Source organism: Oncorhynchus kisutch, linkage group LG11, assembly GCF_002021735.2.
Source record: "Oncorhynchus kisutch isolate 150728-3 linkage group LG11, Okis_V2, whole genome shotgun sequence".
In the NCBI taxonomy this organism is placed as follows: Eukaryota; Metazoa; Chordata; class Actinopteri; order Salmoniformes; family Salmonidae; genus Oncorhynchus; species Oncorhynchus kisutch.
In genome coordinates, this window is record NC_034184.2 from 10785914 (window position 1) to 10801318 (window position 15405).

The following is a 15405-nucleotide window of genomic DNA, read 5'->3' on the forward strand; positions in this document are numbered from 1 at the left end:
GCTACAGGACAATAGGCAAGCAGCTTGGTGAGAAGGCAACAACTGTTGGCGCAATTATTCGAAAATGGAAGAAGTTCAAGATGACGGTCAATCGCCCTCGGTCTGGGGCTCCATGCAAGATCTCACCTTGTGGGGCATCAATGATCATGAGGAAGATGAGGGATCAGCCCAGAACTACACGGCAGGACCTGGTCAATGACCTGAAGAGCGCTGGGACCACAGTCTCAAAGAAAACCATTAGTAACACACTACGCCGTCATGGATTAAAATCCTGCAGCGCACGCAAGGTCCCCCTGCTCAAGCCAGTGCATGTCCAGGCCCGTCTGAAGTTTGCCAATGACCATCTGGATGATCCAGAGGAGGACGAAGGTCATGTGGTCTGATGAGACAAAAATTGAGCTTTTTGGTCTAAACTCCACTCGCTGTGTTTGGAGGAAGAAGAAGGATGAGTACAACCCTAAGAACACCATGCCAACCGTGAAGCATGGAGGTGGGAACATCATTATTTGGGGATGCTTTTCTACAAAGGGGACAGGATGACTGCACCGTATTGAGGGAGGATGGATGGGGCCATGTATCGCGAGATCTTGGCCAACAACCTCCTTCCCTCAGTAAGAGCATTGAAGATGGGTCGTGGCTGGGTCTTCCAGCATGACAACGACCTGAAACACACAGCCAGGGCAACTAAGGACTGGCTCCGTAAGAAGCATCTCAAGGTCCTGGAGTGGCCTAGCCAGTATCCAGACCTGAACCCAATAGAAAATCTTTGGAGGGAGCTGAAAGTCCGTATTGCCCAGCGACAGCCCCGAAACCTGAAGGATCTGGAGAAGGTCTGTATGGAGGAGTGGGCCAAAATCCCTGCTGCAGTGTGTGCAAGAACTACAGGAAACGTATGATCTCTGTAATTGCAAACAAAGGTTTCTGTACCAAATATTAAGTTCTGCTTTTCTGATGTATCAAATACTTATGTCATGCAATAAAATGCAAATTAATTACTTAAAAATCATACAATGTGATTTTCTGGATTTTTGTTTTAGATTCCGTCTCTCACAGTTGAACTGTACCTATGATAAAAATTACAGCCCTCTACATGCTTTGTAAGTAGGAAAACCTGCAAAATCGGCAGTGTATTAAATACTTGTTCTCCCCACTGTATTTGTAATGCTTATAAATAATATTTAAACTATGTCATTTATTTTCAGATCATTTCTACTTGCGAAGCCTGCCGTCCCAGTCCCCTCTTCTCTCAACCAATCACAGCCTTCCGCCACTGTCTAGGACTGCCCCCGGACATCCTCTGGGGTCCTGCAGCAGAGAAACAGACTCTGGGGGAGGAGGAGGTGGAGGGAGTCTCCAAAAGAGCTCCAAGGAACTGGGAATGGTGGAAAAGAGTGTGTCGAAAGAGAGATCCATCAGCAAAGAGAGACACCAGGAGAGCAAAGAGAGACATCATCATCAACACCATCAACATCAGCGTCATCCGTTCTCTCAACCCCACTCCCTCCCCACTCACATGGGTGAGGAGGACCACAGACACAAAACCCCCAACCTGCCCACAGAATACAGGGACGACCCCGCAAACCAGGGCTCCAAACACAACTGTGCTCAACTTAGCAAACTATCCAACGGAGACTCTGTGTCCAAGGACGGGTCCCTGAACAGCTGTGGAGGGGGTAGCAGACCCCAGGGGAGTGGTAGTGGGGGGACGAGGCGATGCTCCAAGGAAGGGGGGGTGAGCGGGGAGATGAGGATAAGCGAAACTCTCCCCTCCTCCTCGTCAGACTGTCTGCGTCGAGCAGCCATGATGGGACCCCACAACCCCCATGCCATGGCTTCCTACTCCATGCCCCCGCCCCCTCCTCCACCCCTACACATGGGCCCTGCTGTGGGAGGGGGCTGGCTCCACCACCCTCATCACCCCCATCACCCTCACCCTGAGTTCTACTGCCCCCCTGCCCCCGCCCCACTCACCCTCACCCACCCTAAAGACGGAGTATCTGGGAGGGAGGTAAAAGTCTCTGGCCCAACGTACATCCCCTCAGTCGGGCCTTTAGGGGACATGGGGTCCCCTGACTGCCATGGTGCTGGAGGAGGAGGAGGAGATAAGGGTGGAAAAGGGGCAGAGAACAGCGGAGGAGGAGGAGGAGGAGGAGGAGGAGGAGGATCTAGTGAAAGTCTTCCTTCTCTACATCCTCATCCTGATCGTCCTCAGTCTAGTAGCTGCCAGAGGAAGCCGCCGTCCCAGACGCAGCAGCCACAGCCACAGCAGCAGCTGGGCTACTGCAAGGCAGACAAGCCCCCGGACTGGAACCAGAACCACAACTACAACCAACACCACAGCCAGAACACCCAGCCCAACTCCCAGCCTCAGCCACATAACCCTAACCGCCAGTCTGGGCCTCGCTCTTGCAGCCTAGAGGCTTCTTCCTCCAGGGGAGACCTGGAGGCCCTAGAGGTCTACCGGGCCTCCCTGCCTCTGGAAGCCCAGAGTGCTCACCCCAGGCCTGGGCACCAAGCCACCAAGACTGGGCCCTACGCCAGCACCCCGCCCTTCCGGGACTGTTCACACTCAGGTCCTCCTGATGGAAAGGGGGGGTTGGGGGGGAGTGGAGGTGCCCAGAGAGAGGGACAGAAGGTTGCTAGGATACTGCACCAGCGGCACAGTAGTCATGGAAGCGGGTCGGGTTCTGATGGATCAGGGACTGAGAGGGGGAGAGAGGGGGGGAAGCAGAATCAGAAGAGTGAGGGTGTTGTCATGGGGTACAGGGGTCAAACTCCCCCCACGCTGCACCCCTGGGGGATACCGAGGGGTCCCCAAGAAGATGAGAGGAGGATCTCCCCATACACAGAGTCCTACCCAGATAACAAGACTCAAAACCACCACGATCAACAGCACTGTAAGACAGCACCTCACCCCTCCTCCCACTCCTCCCCCCACCCAGAAGGAGAGAGCAGCGCCATGAAGAACCTGATGAACTACAGTTCCCAGCAGCCTTTGCTGCTCTCCCAGAAGAGTCTGTTCGGGGGGCTGGGCTGCCTGAAGCCGGGGGGCGAGAAGGGGGGTAGATCCAGCACCCCTCAGGAGCCCCCCAAACAGCCCCTACCACCCAGGAGAGGGTCCACCAGCGAGGGGGAGAGGATGGACGGAGGGGGGAGAGGTAGAAGGGAGGCGGGGGAGACACACGGGGAGGGGGAGGTACGACAGCCCCCTGTGGGTATAGCTGTGGCGGTCGCCCGGCAGAGAGAGCCCCCCCAACACCCATCAGCAACCCCCCCAGGACACAGCCGACAGGGCAGGGTGCTGCCCAGTGTCAAAGGTGAGAGCTGGATCTGTGTATCTGTATGTCTCTGTATTTATATTCACTTCACTATCTAAACGTTTTTCTAATGGTTTTGCAACTTTTTCTACAGCTGCATTGTGTTAGACGTCTGGCATTACTTATGGATTATGGATTATGAATTATGAATTTTGACATTGCTAGGTTAGCTTTGTTTTAAGGTTGCCATATCTGCTTTCTAAACCCTCTCTTTGTATGTTGCCAGGTGTGTCTCGGTCTGTGTACCCGCTGGGCCGGGAGGCAGAAGAGAGGAAGAGGATGACTGAGGAGCAGCTCAGCCTTCATCACCTCGACCGAGACAGAGAACTCCTCATCAGGGAAAGCCAGGAGAGAGTGGAGTTTGCCAGGATCCACCCATCCAGCAGTTGCCATGGTGACCTGACCTCTCACCTTCTAGTGCCTGGCGGGGCCAGCCAATTAGGTGGAGACCCTTCTGCTCACTCCCACCACCATTGGATGCAGCGGACTGGAAGTCCCTCCCTCTGGATGGGCCATTCATATGGTGAGCTGAGCATGCAGTTTCCCCACAGACCATGATAAACGCTCGCAATGTTGTGCAACTGTCTTTACACGTGGATCAGGAAGTATGGAAATAGCATGCAGAAACAAACCCAAAGTTCATGTTCTAATCTTGTGTTTTCTGTCTCTCAGGTCTGAGCCATGCTGCGCTGCACCAGAGTATGGGCCCAGGGTTCGGCCCTAGCCTGCCTCTGTCCCAGGACCCCTCTGGCTCCCTGGTGGTCCTGCCCTCTGAGCCTGCACACCACCACCTGGGTAAGACACACAAACACACATGCAGGCCCTGTACACACACACACACACACACTCAGCCAGTTAGCCAGCGCTGAAGATGAACCTCCATTAGAATGGTTTGCATAATTATCAGATTACCCATTATCAGAGCCATGAAAAACAGAGACTTAGTCAACCATTTTACTATGATTAGCTAATGATACTAAAACACAGGGAGAGAGATGGCACTTCTTCTCATGGTTCAGCTACAGACAGAGAGATGCAGTGTGTGAGTGTGTGGGATGAATGTGTGTTCCTATGTGGTGGAATTTTGCGGTGTGTGTGAGGTATGGCCTAGTCAGATGATAGTGGCGTGTGTGTGTGTTGCTGCTCCTTTGCAAACAGGCTGTGAAATGTAATTATCTGCCTGCTCTCTTGCCTCGCTCCTTGGGAGTCCATACAGAGAGGGGAAGTGCATCCACTGAACCCTTCCCCAGGGAAACTTAAGCCCACTCAGGTTAATCTCACAGAACAAAGGTTCCCAGCAACAGCAGTGGCAGCCACGGAGGGATGTGTGTGTGCGTCTGATGGGATGTATGGGAATGTGTGTCTTGCCATGCACATAAAGACACAACCATGAGAGTGAGAGAGAGGGAGAGGCAGAGGGAGAGGGAGAAAGAGGGAGAGAGGGAGAGGGAGAGGGAGAAAGAGGGAGAGATGTCTGAGGCTCAAGGCTGAGGCCACACTGACAGAAACAACACAGTTAGATCCTCTCTCTCAATTCAATTTCAATTTAAAGGGCTTTATTGGCATGTGAAACATATGTTTACATTTCCAAAGCAAGTGAAATAGTTAATAAACCAAAGTGAAATAAACAATAAAAAAACAGTACACATAACACTCACAAAAGTTCCAAAAGAATAAAGACATTTCAAATGTAATATTATGTGCAAATACAGTGCATTCGGAAAGTATTCAAACCCCTTCCCTTTTCCACCCTTTGTTACGTTACAGCCCCACTCTAAAATTGAGCAAATACATCCCTTTCCTCATCAATATACACACAACAACCCACAATGACAAAGTGAAAACAGGCCTCCATAAATTGCTGCAAACTCTCTCTCTCTCTCTCGCTCTCTCTAGATGTGATGGAGCAGTCAGCTCTGTGGCCCTCGGTCTATGGAGCCCGAGGCCTGTCACCCCACATGCAGCATCACTCTGTTTACTCCCGTTCTCCGTTCCTACGACAACAGGAGCTCTTTGCCCTGCAGCACCACCACCACCAACAACAACACAGGGCCATGGAGCACATGCACCGACAACACACACTCTCACAGGTAAACACACACACACTCTCACAGGTAAACACACACACACTCTCACAGGTAAACACACACACACAGGTAAACACACACACACTCTCACAGGTAAACACACACACACTCTCACAGGTAAACACACACACACTCTCACAGGTAAACACACTCTCACAGGTAAACACACACACTATCCACAGGTAAACACAGACACACTCTCACAGGTAAACACACTCTCACAGGTAAACACACACACACTCTCACAGGTAAACACACACACACTCTCACAGGTAAACACACACACTCTCACAGGTAAACACACTCTCACAGGTAAATGCACACACTATCCACAGGTAAACACAGACACACTATCCACAGGTAAACACAGACACACTCTCACAGGTAAACACACTCTCACAGGTAAACACACTCTCACAGGTAAACACACACACACTCACAGGTAAACACACACACACACACAGGTAAACACACACACTCTCACAGGTAAACACACACACTATCCACAGGTAAACACAGACACACTCTCACAGGTAAACACACTCTCACAGGTAAATGCACACACTATCCACAGGTAAACACAGACACACTCTCATAGGTAAACACACTCTCACAGGTAAACACACTCTCACAGGTAAACACACACACACTCACAGGTAAACACACACACACACACACAGGTAAACACACACACACTCACAGGTAAACACACACTCACAGGTAAACACACACACACACAGGTAAACACAGACACATTCTCATAGGTAAACACACTCTCACAGGAAAACACACTCTCACAGGCAAACACACACACACACACACACATATACACTCTCACAGGTAAACACACACACTACTCAAGGGTAACACTCACACACTACCCACAGATAAACACACACACACACACACACTACTCAAAGGCAACACATACACTCTCAACACTTGTGTGCAACCTTTAATGGAGAGAATACTCTTAAACCCAGTTACTTTTGCTCCCAGGAACAGTAACCCAAATGATCTTTCTACACTGCAGGTTCCCTCTTGACCATGACCAACAGTCATGATGTTGTGAAACTGTCTGCACACGTGGATCAGGAAGTTAGGAAATAACATGCTGAAACAAACCCAGAGTTCATGCTTTCACCATCTTCAGCATATTCAGTAGCATATTCAACCACAAGAGCCAGGGACGTTTCAAAATAGAGAAAGGGAAAAAACAGGTTTTTTGTTTTTAAAGAGAAAGTTTGTCAAGAGACAAAGGATCCTAGCAGATTGCCAATGACCTTTGGCTGTCTGTAAAGGTCTGTACTAGCTTGTGGTGTTTGCCCAAGAACCCCCACTGTGTTCCTAGCATGATGGTAAGGGTTTTTAAGGAATACGTGGCTCTTCTCATGGGCTCAAAACAGATCTAACTTCTTTCCGCTCTGTCTCTCCCCCCTCTTTTCTCTCTCCCACATCTCCTTTCATCCATCCCTCTACATTTCTTTCTCTACTCCCCTCCACCTCCCTATAGAGGAAGGCAGAGGAAACCACTATCACCATTGATGACCGTCCTCTCCATGAGACCCCGAGAACCTTTCGTGCTGCTAAGCTCTTCTCCCACACCCCTCCCTCCAAGACTACCCCTCCCTCACAGGGGGTGTGTCCTAGCAGCCACCAATCACCCTGCTGCCACTCCCCTTCCAGGAGACCACACCCCCAGAACCTTCTAAACCCCGCCCCCAGCCCTGCGGCTGCAGCCCCGAGATCCCCAGCTCTAAGCCCCGCGCCCTCACACCTGTCAAAAGTAGTGGAGAGAGGGGAAAGAGGAGAGGGGCAGCCGCCTCAGGATTACCCACAATCCTTAGAGCCAGGTGAGTTTGGATGGATGGACTGATGTCTGAGCTGTATGTTTCCTGGCACACTCTGACCCTGTCAGACACAAGTAGCCCATGTACTCCTGACCCTGTCACACACAAGTAGCCCACGCACTCCGACCCTGTCACCCACAAGTAGCCCATGCACTCTGACCCTGTCACCCACAAGTAGCCCACGCACTCTGACCCTGTCACACACAAGTAGCCCACGCACTCTGACCCTGTCACACACTCTCTCCCAGCTTTCTCAGTTTCTTCATTTTACTCACAAATATGCACCACAGGCACTCCCTCTTGAGCTTTAGTCTCTGGCTCTCTCTCTCTTGTGCTGTGTCTTTATGTCTGATATAGTATTCATCAACACCCCCTAAAATACAGACACAAGAGGATAGACAGAGTTGGTCTTCTCCCTGATTCCCTCTGCTCTGTGGAGGAGAGACAAACACTGGAACATTTCATCTGTTCCCAAGGTTATGGTCTGTACCAGCCTCCATTTACTACTGAGATAAAAGAGGAGGGAGAAAAGGAGAGAGAGTGAGAGAGAGGGAAGGAGGAGGGAGAGCCTAAATGTGTGTGAGAGAGAAAGCAAGAGAGGGAGAGGAGTAGCGGGAGAGATAAACATTTATAGAGAATGTGTGAAAGAATGATATGGAAAGAAAGGTGGAGACCAGATAGCAGTAGAGGTGTTGAGAGAGGAAACCCCTACACCCCAGGAGAGAGAGGATGAAGCTGTAGGAAAGATAAGAAACCCCTACACCCCAGGAGAGAGAGGATGATGCTGTAGGAAAGATAAGAAACCCCTACACCCCAGGAGAGGGAGGATGATGCTGTAGGAAAGATAAGAAACCCCTACACCCCAGGAGAGGGAGGATGAAGCTGTAGGAATGATAAGAAACCCCTACACCCCAGGAGAGAGAGGATGATGCTGTAGGAAAGATAAGAAACCCCTACACCCCAGGAGAGAAAGGATGAAGCTGTAGGAAAGATAAGAAACCCCTACACCCCAGGAGAGGGAGGATGAAGCTGTAGGAAAGATAAGAAACCCCTACACCCAGGAGAGAGAGGATGATGCTGTAGGAAAGATAAGAAACCCCTACACCCCAGGAGAGAGAGGATGGAGGTGTAGGAAAGATAAGAAACCCCTACACCCCAGGAGAGAAAGGATGAAGCTGTAGGAAAGATAAGAAACCCCTACACCCCAGGAGAGAGAGGATGAAGCTGTAGGAAAGATAAGAAACCCCTACACCCCAGGAGAGAGAGGATGAAGCTGTAGGAAAGATAAGAAACACCTACACCCCAGGAGAGAGAGGATGAAGCTGTAGGAAAGATAAGAAACTCCTACACCCTAGGAGAGAGAGAGGATGATGCTGTAGGAAAGATAAGAAACACCTACAACCCCAGGAGAGAGTGTGTGTCTGTGTGTCTATGTGTGTGTCTATGTGTCTATGTGTGTGTGTCTGTGTGTGTGTCTATGTGTGTCTGTGTGTGTGCCTGTGTCTATGTGTGTGTGTGTGTCTATGTGTGTGTCTATGTGTCTGTGTGTCTATGTGTGTATGGCTATGTGTCTGTCTGTGTGTGTGTGTGTGTCTATGTATCTATGTGTCTATAGGTGTGTGTGTCTATATGTGTGTGTGTGTGTGTGTCTGCCTGCCTACTGGGGCTCCATGGATTGGATTCTTCAAAACAATCATTTGTTGTGTATGTGTGTACTATATGTGGGAGGTCAGAGACATTTCAGACAGACCCTCCTTATCTTGCAGAGGTCCTTGAAAGACAGTAGGCTGAAGGATATGCATGTCTCGGGTGGCGTTGTGAGGGGGTGGAGGGATACCATCAATAACAGAGTTGGGTGGTGACAGGGTTTGCACTGCAATCACAACCAGACAGCAGGGTGTCATCAATACCCCCCACACACACACACACACACACACACACACACACACACACACACACACACACACACACACACACACACACACACACACACACACACACATATAGCCTAGATGCACAAACTGCTGGGATTCCCTATCTCCTGCTGCCTGTACACTTACTGTAGCCATGTCCCCAACTATTCTAGCTCTCTGTTGCCTTACTGATTGATTGATTATTAGTCTTGACCTAAGGCATTTATATTCTTTCTCTGTCTCAGATCTTCCACCAGGTTACACCTATCCAGAAATCGCCATGCGTTACAAGGCTGATCCTTCCCTAGAGGAGGCTCGATTTGCTGAACATGCTGATCTAGAGGTGGAGCCAACTGAACCCTGCCCTAAGCTCTGCCCACACACCACAAGGATTGTGGAGAATGAGGATGCGGGAAAAGAGAAGAAGGAGAACGGCTGCACAGTTGTAGAATCTAGTGGAGTTGTAGAAAGGGAACAAGAAGGAGCAGAGGTGGATGGGCAATCAGTATCTGAGCCCCCACTATTTGGAGTGAAGACCCCTGAAATGGTGCCTTGTCCTGCCCAAGTTTCAAACTCATCACCAGCCACAGTTCCAGCTCCAGCCCCAATCTCTGCATCTGAGGATGCCCAGAAAGGAGAGGTCTTTGTGGGCAGCCTGGCTCAGCCAGCTGGCTTGAAAGACTCACAACCAGCAGAGGAGAAGAAAGAGGAGGAGAAGGAGGAAAGTTCAGTAGAGTTGAAAAATAATCACATACCAGATTGTAATGAGGAGGAGAAGGATGTAGAGGAGAAGAAGGAGAGAGAGAAGAGTAAGGAGGAGGAGGTAGTGGAGAATGAGGAGAGAGAGAAGAGCAAGGAGGAGGAGCTAGAGAAGGAGGAGAGAGAGAAGAGTAAGGAGGAGGAGGTAGTGGAGAATGAGGAGAGAGAGAAGAGTAAGGAGGAGGAGGTAGTGGAGAAGGAGGCGAGAGAGAAAGGTAAGGAGGAGCAGAATGTAGAGGAGAAGGAGGAGAGAGAGAAGGGTAAGAAGGAGGAGAACGTAGAGGAGAAGGAAGGGGGTAGGAGGAGTCAGAGTGAAGCCTCTGTGGAGTTACTAAGCAGCCCCCAGAATTCTCCAACCTCAAACTCAACCTCAGCCCCAGCCCCAGCCCCAAACCCAACCTCAGCCCCAGCCCCAGCCCCAGCCCCAGCCCCAGCCTCAGCCCCAGCCCCAACCCCAGCCTCAGCCCCAGCCCCAGCCCCAACCCCAACCCCAACCCCAACTCCAACACCGTCCTCTACCCTCAGTGATGATCCCTGCATCTGGAGTCTGGAGCTTCTCATCGCTGCGGCGCTGTGTGCCACCCAGGATGAACGCTACCCCGCTATGCTCCCCTCCACTACACCGCTGCCTGCCCCACGCCCACTCCCACACCGAGGCATGGAGATACTGGGAGAATTGGCTGAGCTGGGGATACTGCAGAGGAACAGGGAGAAGGAGAGAGCGACAGGAGGTGAGTGGAGAGAAAATGTGTGAGAGCACAAACATTCACACACACCACACACACTGACTGTGTAGCTTCCTTCCTATGTTCTCTGTTCAACTCCAAAGATCAAATGTTTCCCTGGAGGATGAGATGTAGTTGGGGGAGATGGGGGGGATTTGTATGGGAAAGGGGGGATGGATGAGGAGAGGGGGAGAGGGTAAATGGATAGATAGGTGTTAGTGTCCCCTCCCTCCCTCCCTCCCTCCCTCCCTCCCTCCCTCCCTCCCTCCCTCCCTCCCTCCCTCCCTCCCTCCCTCCCTCAGGCTATGGAGTGTAGCTTGACTAATTAGAAGCTCTTGTTTAAAACAGTTCTACTTTAAACAATTGATATTTTCCCCTTGTCCCCCTGAGAGAAGATGTTTTTATTTACACTTGTGTGTGCGTGTGTATAAACTGTTAAGTTATCCCTGATGAACCACACTGGCTGTGCTTTTCTCCATTTGTCCTTGTTTCTTCTTATCATTTATAAAAGCCATGTAATGTTCTGTGTAATTCCTTCCTGATGACAGAATTAAGTGCAAATACTTATTAGGTGCGGCACAGCTTTGTGTGTGGCGGGAGGGTGGGAGGAAGGTATCGATCTGTGGCGGCCTTCCTCGGGGTGGCTTAACTAGGCCTGTTGATGTCAGCGGTGATGTTATCAAGTCAGGGGTAACCAGAGCATCTCATTGGCCCAGAGATCTGACAGACCAGACTCCGCTGTCCTCTACCAACCAGGACAGGATACATCCTACCTTCTTTCTTTCCTTCCTTCCTGTCTCTCTCTCTGTCTCTCTCTCTCTGTGTCTCTCTCTCTCTCTCTCTGAGGGTATTGGTTCATTAATTATTTCATTAACTCTCTCTTTATCCCACTGTTTCTCACTTTCCCTCTCTCTCACACTCTCTCCATCCCTTATGGTCTGTTCCTTCTCCCAGCCCCCCTCTGGTTTAATATATTATGTGTGCCCTGCCTGTTCTATGGTTTGAGCTTACACACAGCTTTGTAATATTGTAAGTGAATATCCCTTCAGCTCCAGTGGTCCAGCTGTGAGTGGGTCAGTAGTAAAATCAGACACTGCTCCTTATTGGCCAAGCAGACACACCCCTTTCTCTCTCTTTTTCCTCTATCATCCATCTCTCTCTTCTCTTCTGCTCTGTCGACTGGTCTAAATGTCTATTGCTCACTCGCCTTCCTTCCCTCTGCCTTCTCCTTCTTTCTCTTGCAATGTCCCCCCCCCCCTCTCTCTCTTTTCACTTTAAGGACTTTATTGGCATGGGAAGCATATGTTCACATTGCCAAAGCAAATGGAATAGATAATAAACAAAAGTGAAATAAGCAATAAAAAATGTATAGTACACATAACACTCACAACAGTTCCAAAAGAATAAAGACATTTCCAATGTCATATTATGTGCAAATAGTTAAAGTACAAAAGGGAAAATAAATAAATAAATATGGGTTGAATTTACAGTGGTGTTTGATCCTCTCTCTTTCTCTCTCTCTCTCTCTCTCTCTCTCTCTCTGTCTCTCTCTCTCTCTCTCTCTCTCTCTCTCTCTCTCTCTCTCTATGTCTTCCCCCTCCCTATCTTTCTCCTTAGTAGACTGAGTCAGTACCCTTCTTTCCCCTCTTCTCTCCTCCCACTCTCCTCTCCTCCCTCCTCTCCTCCCCCTGGAGGGTAAATTGGTTTGTGTCCATGTCGGTAATGAGGAGATGTAGGACAATAACTACATACTTAACCGTATTGCTTCTCCTTCTCCTCTACCTTGTCCTCTCTTCTCCTCCTCCTTCTCCTCTACCTCGTCCTCCCGTCTCCTCTTCTTTCGCCTCTGCCTCGTCATCCCTTCTCCTCCTCCTTATCCTCTGCCTCATCCTCCCTTCTCCTCCTCTGCCTCATCCTCCTCTGCCTCATCTTCCCTTCTCCTCCTCCTCTACCTTGTCCTCCCTTCTCCTGCTCTTTCTCCTCTGCCTCGCCCTGCCTTCTCGTCCTCCTCTGCCTCATCTTCCCTTCTCCTTCTCCTCTACCTCGTCCTCCCATATCCTCCTCTTTCTCCTCTGCATCGTCCTCCCTTCTCCTCCTCTGCCTCATCCTCCTCTGCCTCATCTTCCCTTCTCCTCCTCCTTTACCTTGTCCTCCCTTCTCCTGCTCTTTCTCCTCTGCCTCACCTTGCCTTCTCCTCCTCTGCCTCATCTTCCCTTCTCCTCCTCCTTCTCCTCTACCTCGTCCTCCCGTATCCTCCTCCTTCTCCTCTACCTCATCCTCCCTTGTCCTCCTCCTTCTCCTCTGCCTCATCCTCCCTTCTCCTCCTCTGCCTCATCTTCCCTTCTCCTTCTCCTTCTCCTCTACCTCGTTCTCCCATATCCTCCTCTTTCTCCTCTGCATCGTCCTCCCTTCTCCTCCTCTGCCTCATCCTCCTCTGCCTCATCTTCCCTTCTCCTCCTCCTCTACCTTGTCCTCCCTTCTCCTGCTCTTTCTCCTCTGCCTCGCCCTGCCTTCTCCTCCTCCCCTGCCTCATCTTCCCTTCTCCTCCTCCTTCTCCTCTACCTCGTCCTCCTGTATCCTCCTCTTTCTCCTCTGCATCGTCCTCCCTTCTCCTCCTCCTTATCCTTTGCCTAATTTCCCTTCTCCTCCTTATCCTCTGCCTAATCTTCCCTTCTCCTCCTCCTTCTCCTCTACCTCGTCCTCCCGTATCCTCCTCTTTCTCCTCTGCATCGTCCTCCCTTCTCCTCCTCCTTATCCTCTGCCTAATCTTCCCTTCTCCTCCTCTTTCTCCTCTACCTCGTCCTCCCTTCTCCTCAGCTTTCTCCTCTGCCTAATCTTCCCTTCTCCTCCTCTTTCTTCTCTGCCTAATCTTCCCTTCTCCTCCTCTTTCTCCTTTGCCTCATCTTCCCTTCTCCTCCTCCTTCTCCTTTACCTCGTCCTCCCTTCTCTTCTGCTTAATCTTCCCTTCTCCTCCTTCTCCTCTACCTTGTCCTTCATTCTTCTCCTCTGCCTCATCTTCCCTTGTCCTCCTCCTTCTCCTTTACCTCGTCCTCCCTTCTCCTCTGCTTAATCTTCCCTTCTCCTCCTTCTCCTCTACCTTGTCCTTCCTTCTTCTCCTCTGCCTCATCTTCTCCTCCTCCTTCTCCTCTGCCTAATCTTCCTGTCTCCTCCTCTTTCTCCTCTGCCTCCTTTTCCCTTCTCCTCCTCCTCCTCCTCCTTTACCTCATCCTCCCTTCTCATCCTCCTTCTCCTCTACCTTGTCCTCTCTTCTCCTCCACCTCGTCCTCCCTTCTCCTCCTCCTTCTCATCTGCCTCATCTTCCCGTATCCTCCTCTTTCTCCTCTGCATCGTCCTCCCTTCTCCTCCTCCTACCCCTCTACCTGTCCTCCCTTCTCCTCCTCCTCCTCTACCTCGTCCTCCCTTCTCCTCCTCTTTCTCCTCTGCCTCGTCCTCCCTTCTCCTTCTCCTCTGCCTCATCTTCCCTTCTCCTCCTTCTCCTCTACCTTGTCCTCCCTTCACCTCCTCTTTCTCCTCTGCCTCATCCTCCCTTCTCCTCCTCCTCCTCTACCTTGTCCTCTTTCTCCACCTTGTCCACCCTCCTCCTCCTCCTCCTCCTCCTCCTTCCCCTCTACCTAATCCTCCCTTCTCCTTCTCCTCTACCTTGTCCTCCCTTCTCCTCCTCCTTCTCCTCTGCCTCGTCCTCTCTGCCTTCTCTCTCTTCTCTGCCTCATCCTCCCTTCTCCTCCCCCTTCTCCTCTGCCTCATCTTCCCTTCTCCTCCTCCTTCTCCTTTACCTCGTCCTCCCTTCTCCTCCTCCTTCTCCTCTACCGTGTCCTCTTTTCTACTCCACCTCGTCCTCCCTTCTCCTCCTTCTCCTCTGTCTCATCTTCCCTCCTCATCCTTCTCCTCTACCTTGTCCTCCCTTCTCCTGCTCCTTCCCCTCTACTTCGTCCTCCCTTCTCCTCCTCCTTCTCCTCTACCTTGTCCTCTCTTCTCCTCCTCCTTCTCCTCTGCCTCATCCTCCCTGCACCTCCTCCTTCTCTTCTGCCTCATCTTCCCTTCTCCTCCTTCTCCTCTACCTTGTCCTCCCTTCACCTCCTCCTTCCCCTCTACCTCTTTCTCCTCTACCTTGTCCTCTCTTCTCCTCCACATTCTCCTCTGCCTCGTCCTCCCTTCTCCTCCTCCTTCTCCTCTGCCTCATCTTCCCTTCTCCTCCTTCTCCTCTTCCTTGTCCTCCCTTCTCCTCCTTCTCCTCTTCCTCGTCCTCCCTTCTCGTCCTCCTTCTCATCTGCCTCATCTTCCCTTCTCTTCCCTCTCCTCTCCTCTACCTTGTCCTCCCTTCTCCTCCTCCTTCTCCTCTGCCTCATCTTCCCTTCTCCTCCTTCTCCTCTTCCTTGTCCTCCCTTCTCCTCCTCTTTCTATTCTGCCTCATCCTCCCTGCTCCTCCTCATTCTCTTCTGCCTCATCTTCCCTTCTCCTCCTTCTCCTCTTCCTTGTCCTCCCTTCTCCTCTTTCTATTCTGCCTCATCCTCCCTGCTCCTCCTCCTTCTCTTCTGCCTCATCTTCCCTTCTCCTCCTTCTCCTCTACCTTGTCCTCCCTTCTTCTCCTCTGCCTCGTCCTCCCTTCTCCTCCTCCTTCGCCTCTACCTTGTCCCCCCTTCTCCCCCTCCTCATCCACTACCTTGTCCCCCCTTCTCGTCCTCCCTTCTCTTCTGCCTTATCTTCCCTTCTCCTCCTATATCTCCTCCTCCCTC

At 51.1% G+C, this 15405-nt stretch overlaps 1 protein-coding gene across 1 annotated transcript in view; it reads left to right on the forward strand.

Moving 5' to 3' along the window:
- The window catches only part of LOC109898953 (BAH and coiled-coil domain-containing protein 1), a 112506-nt gene that overhangs the window by 62860 nt on the left and 34241 nt on the right, over window positions 1-15405 (forward strand). Inside the window, exons 5-11 of the mRNA XM_031836423.1 lie at window positions 1203-3317; window positions 3544-3840; window positions 3990-4112; window positions 5214-5407; window positions 6918-7257; window positions 9413-10050; window positions 10402-10657. Coding sequence (XP_031692283.1) covers window positions 1203-3317; window positions 3544-3840; window positions 3990-4112; window positions 5214-5407; window positions 6918-7257; window positions 9413-10050; window positions 10402-10657 — 3963 coding nt within the window. The remainder of the gene's footprint in view (window positions 1-1202; window positions 3318-3543; window positions 3841-3989; window positions 4113-5213; window positions 5408-6917; window positions 7258-9412; window positions 10051-10401; window positions 10658-15405) is intronic.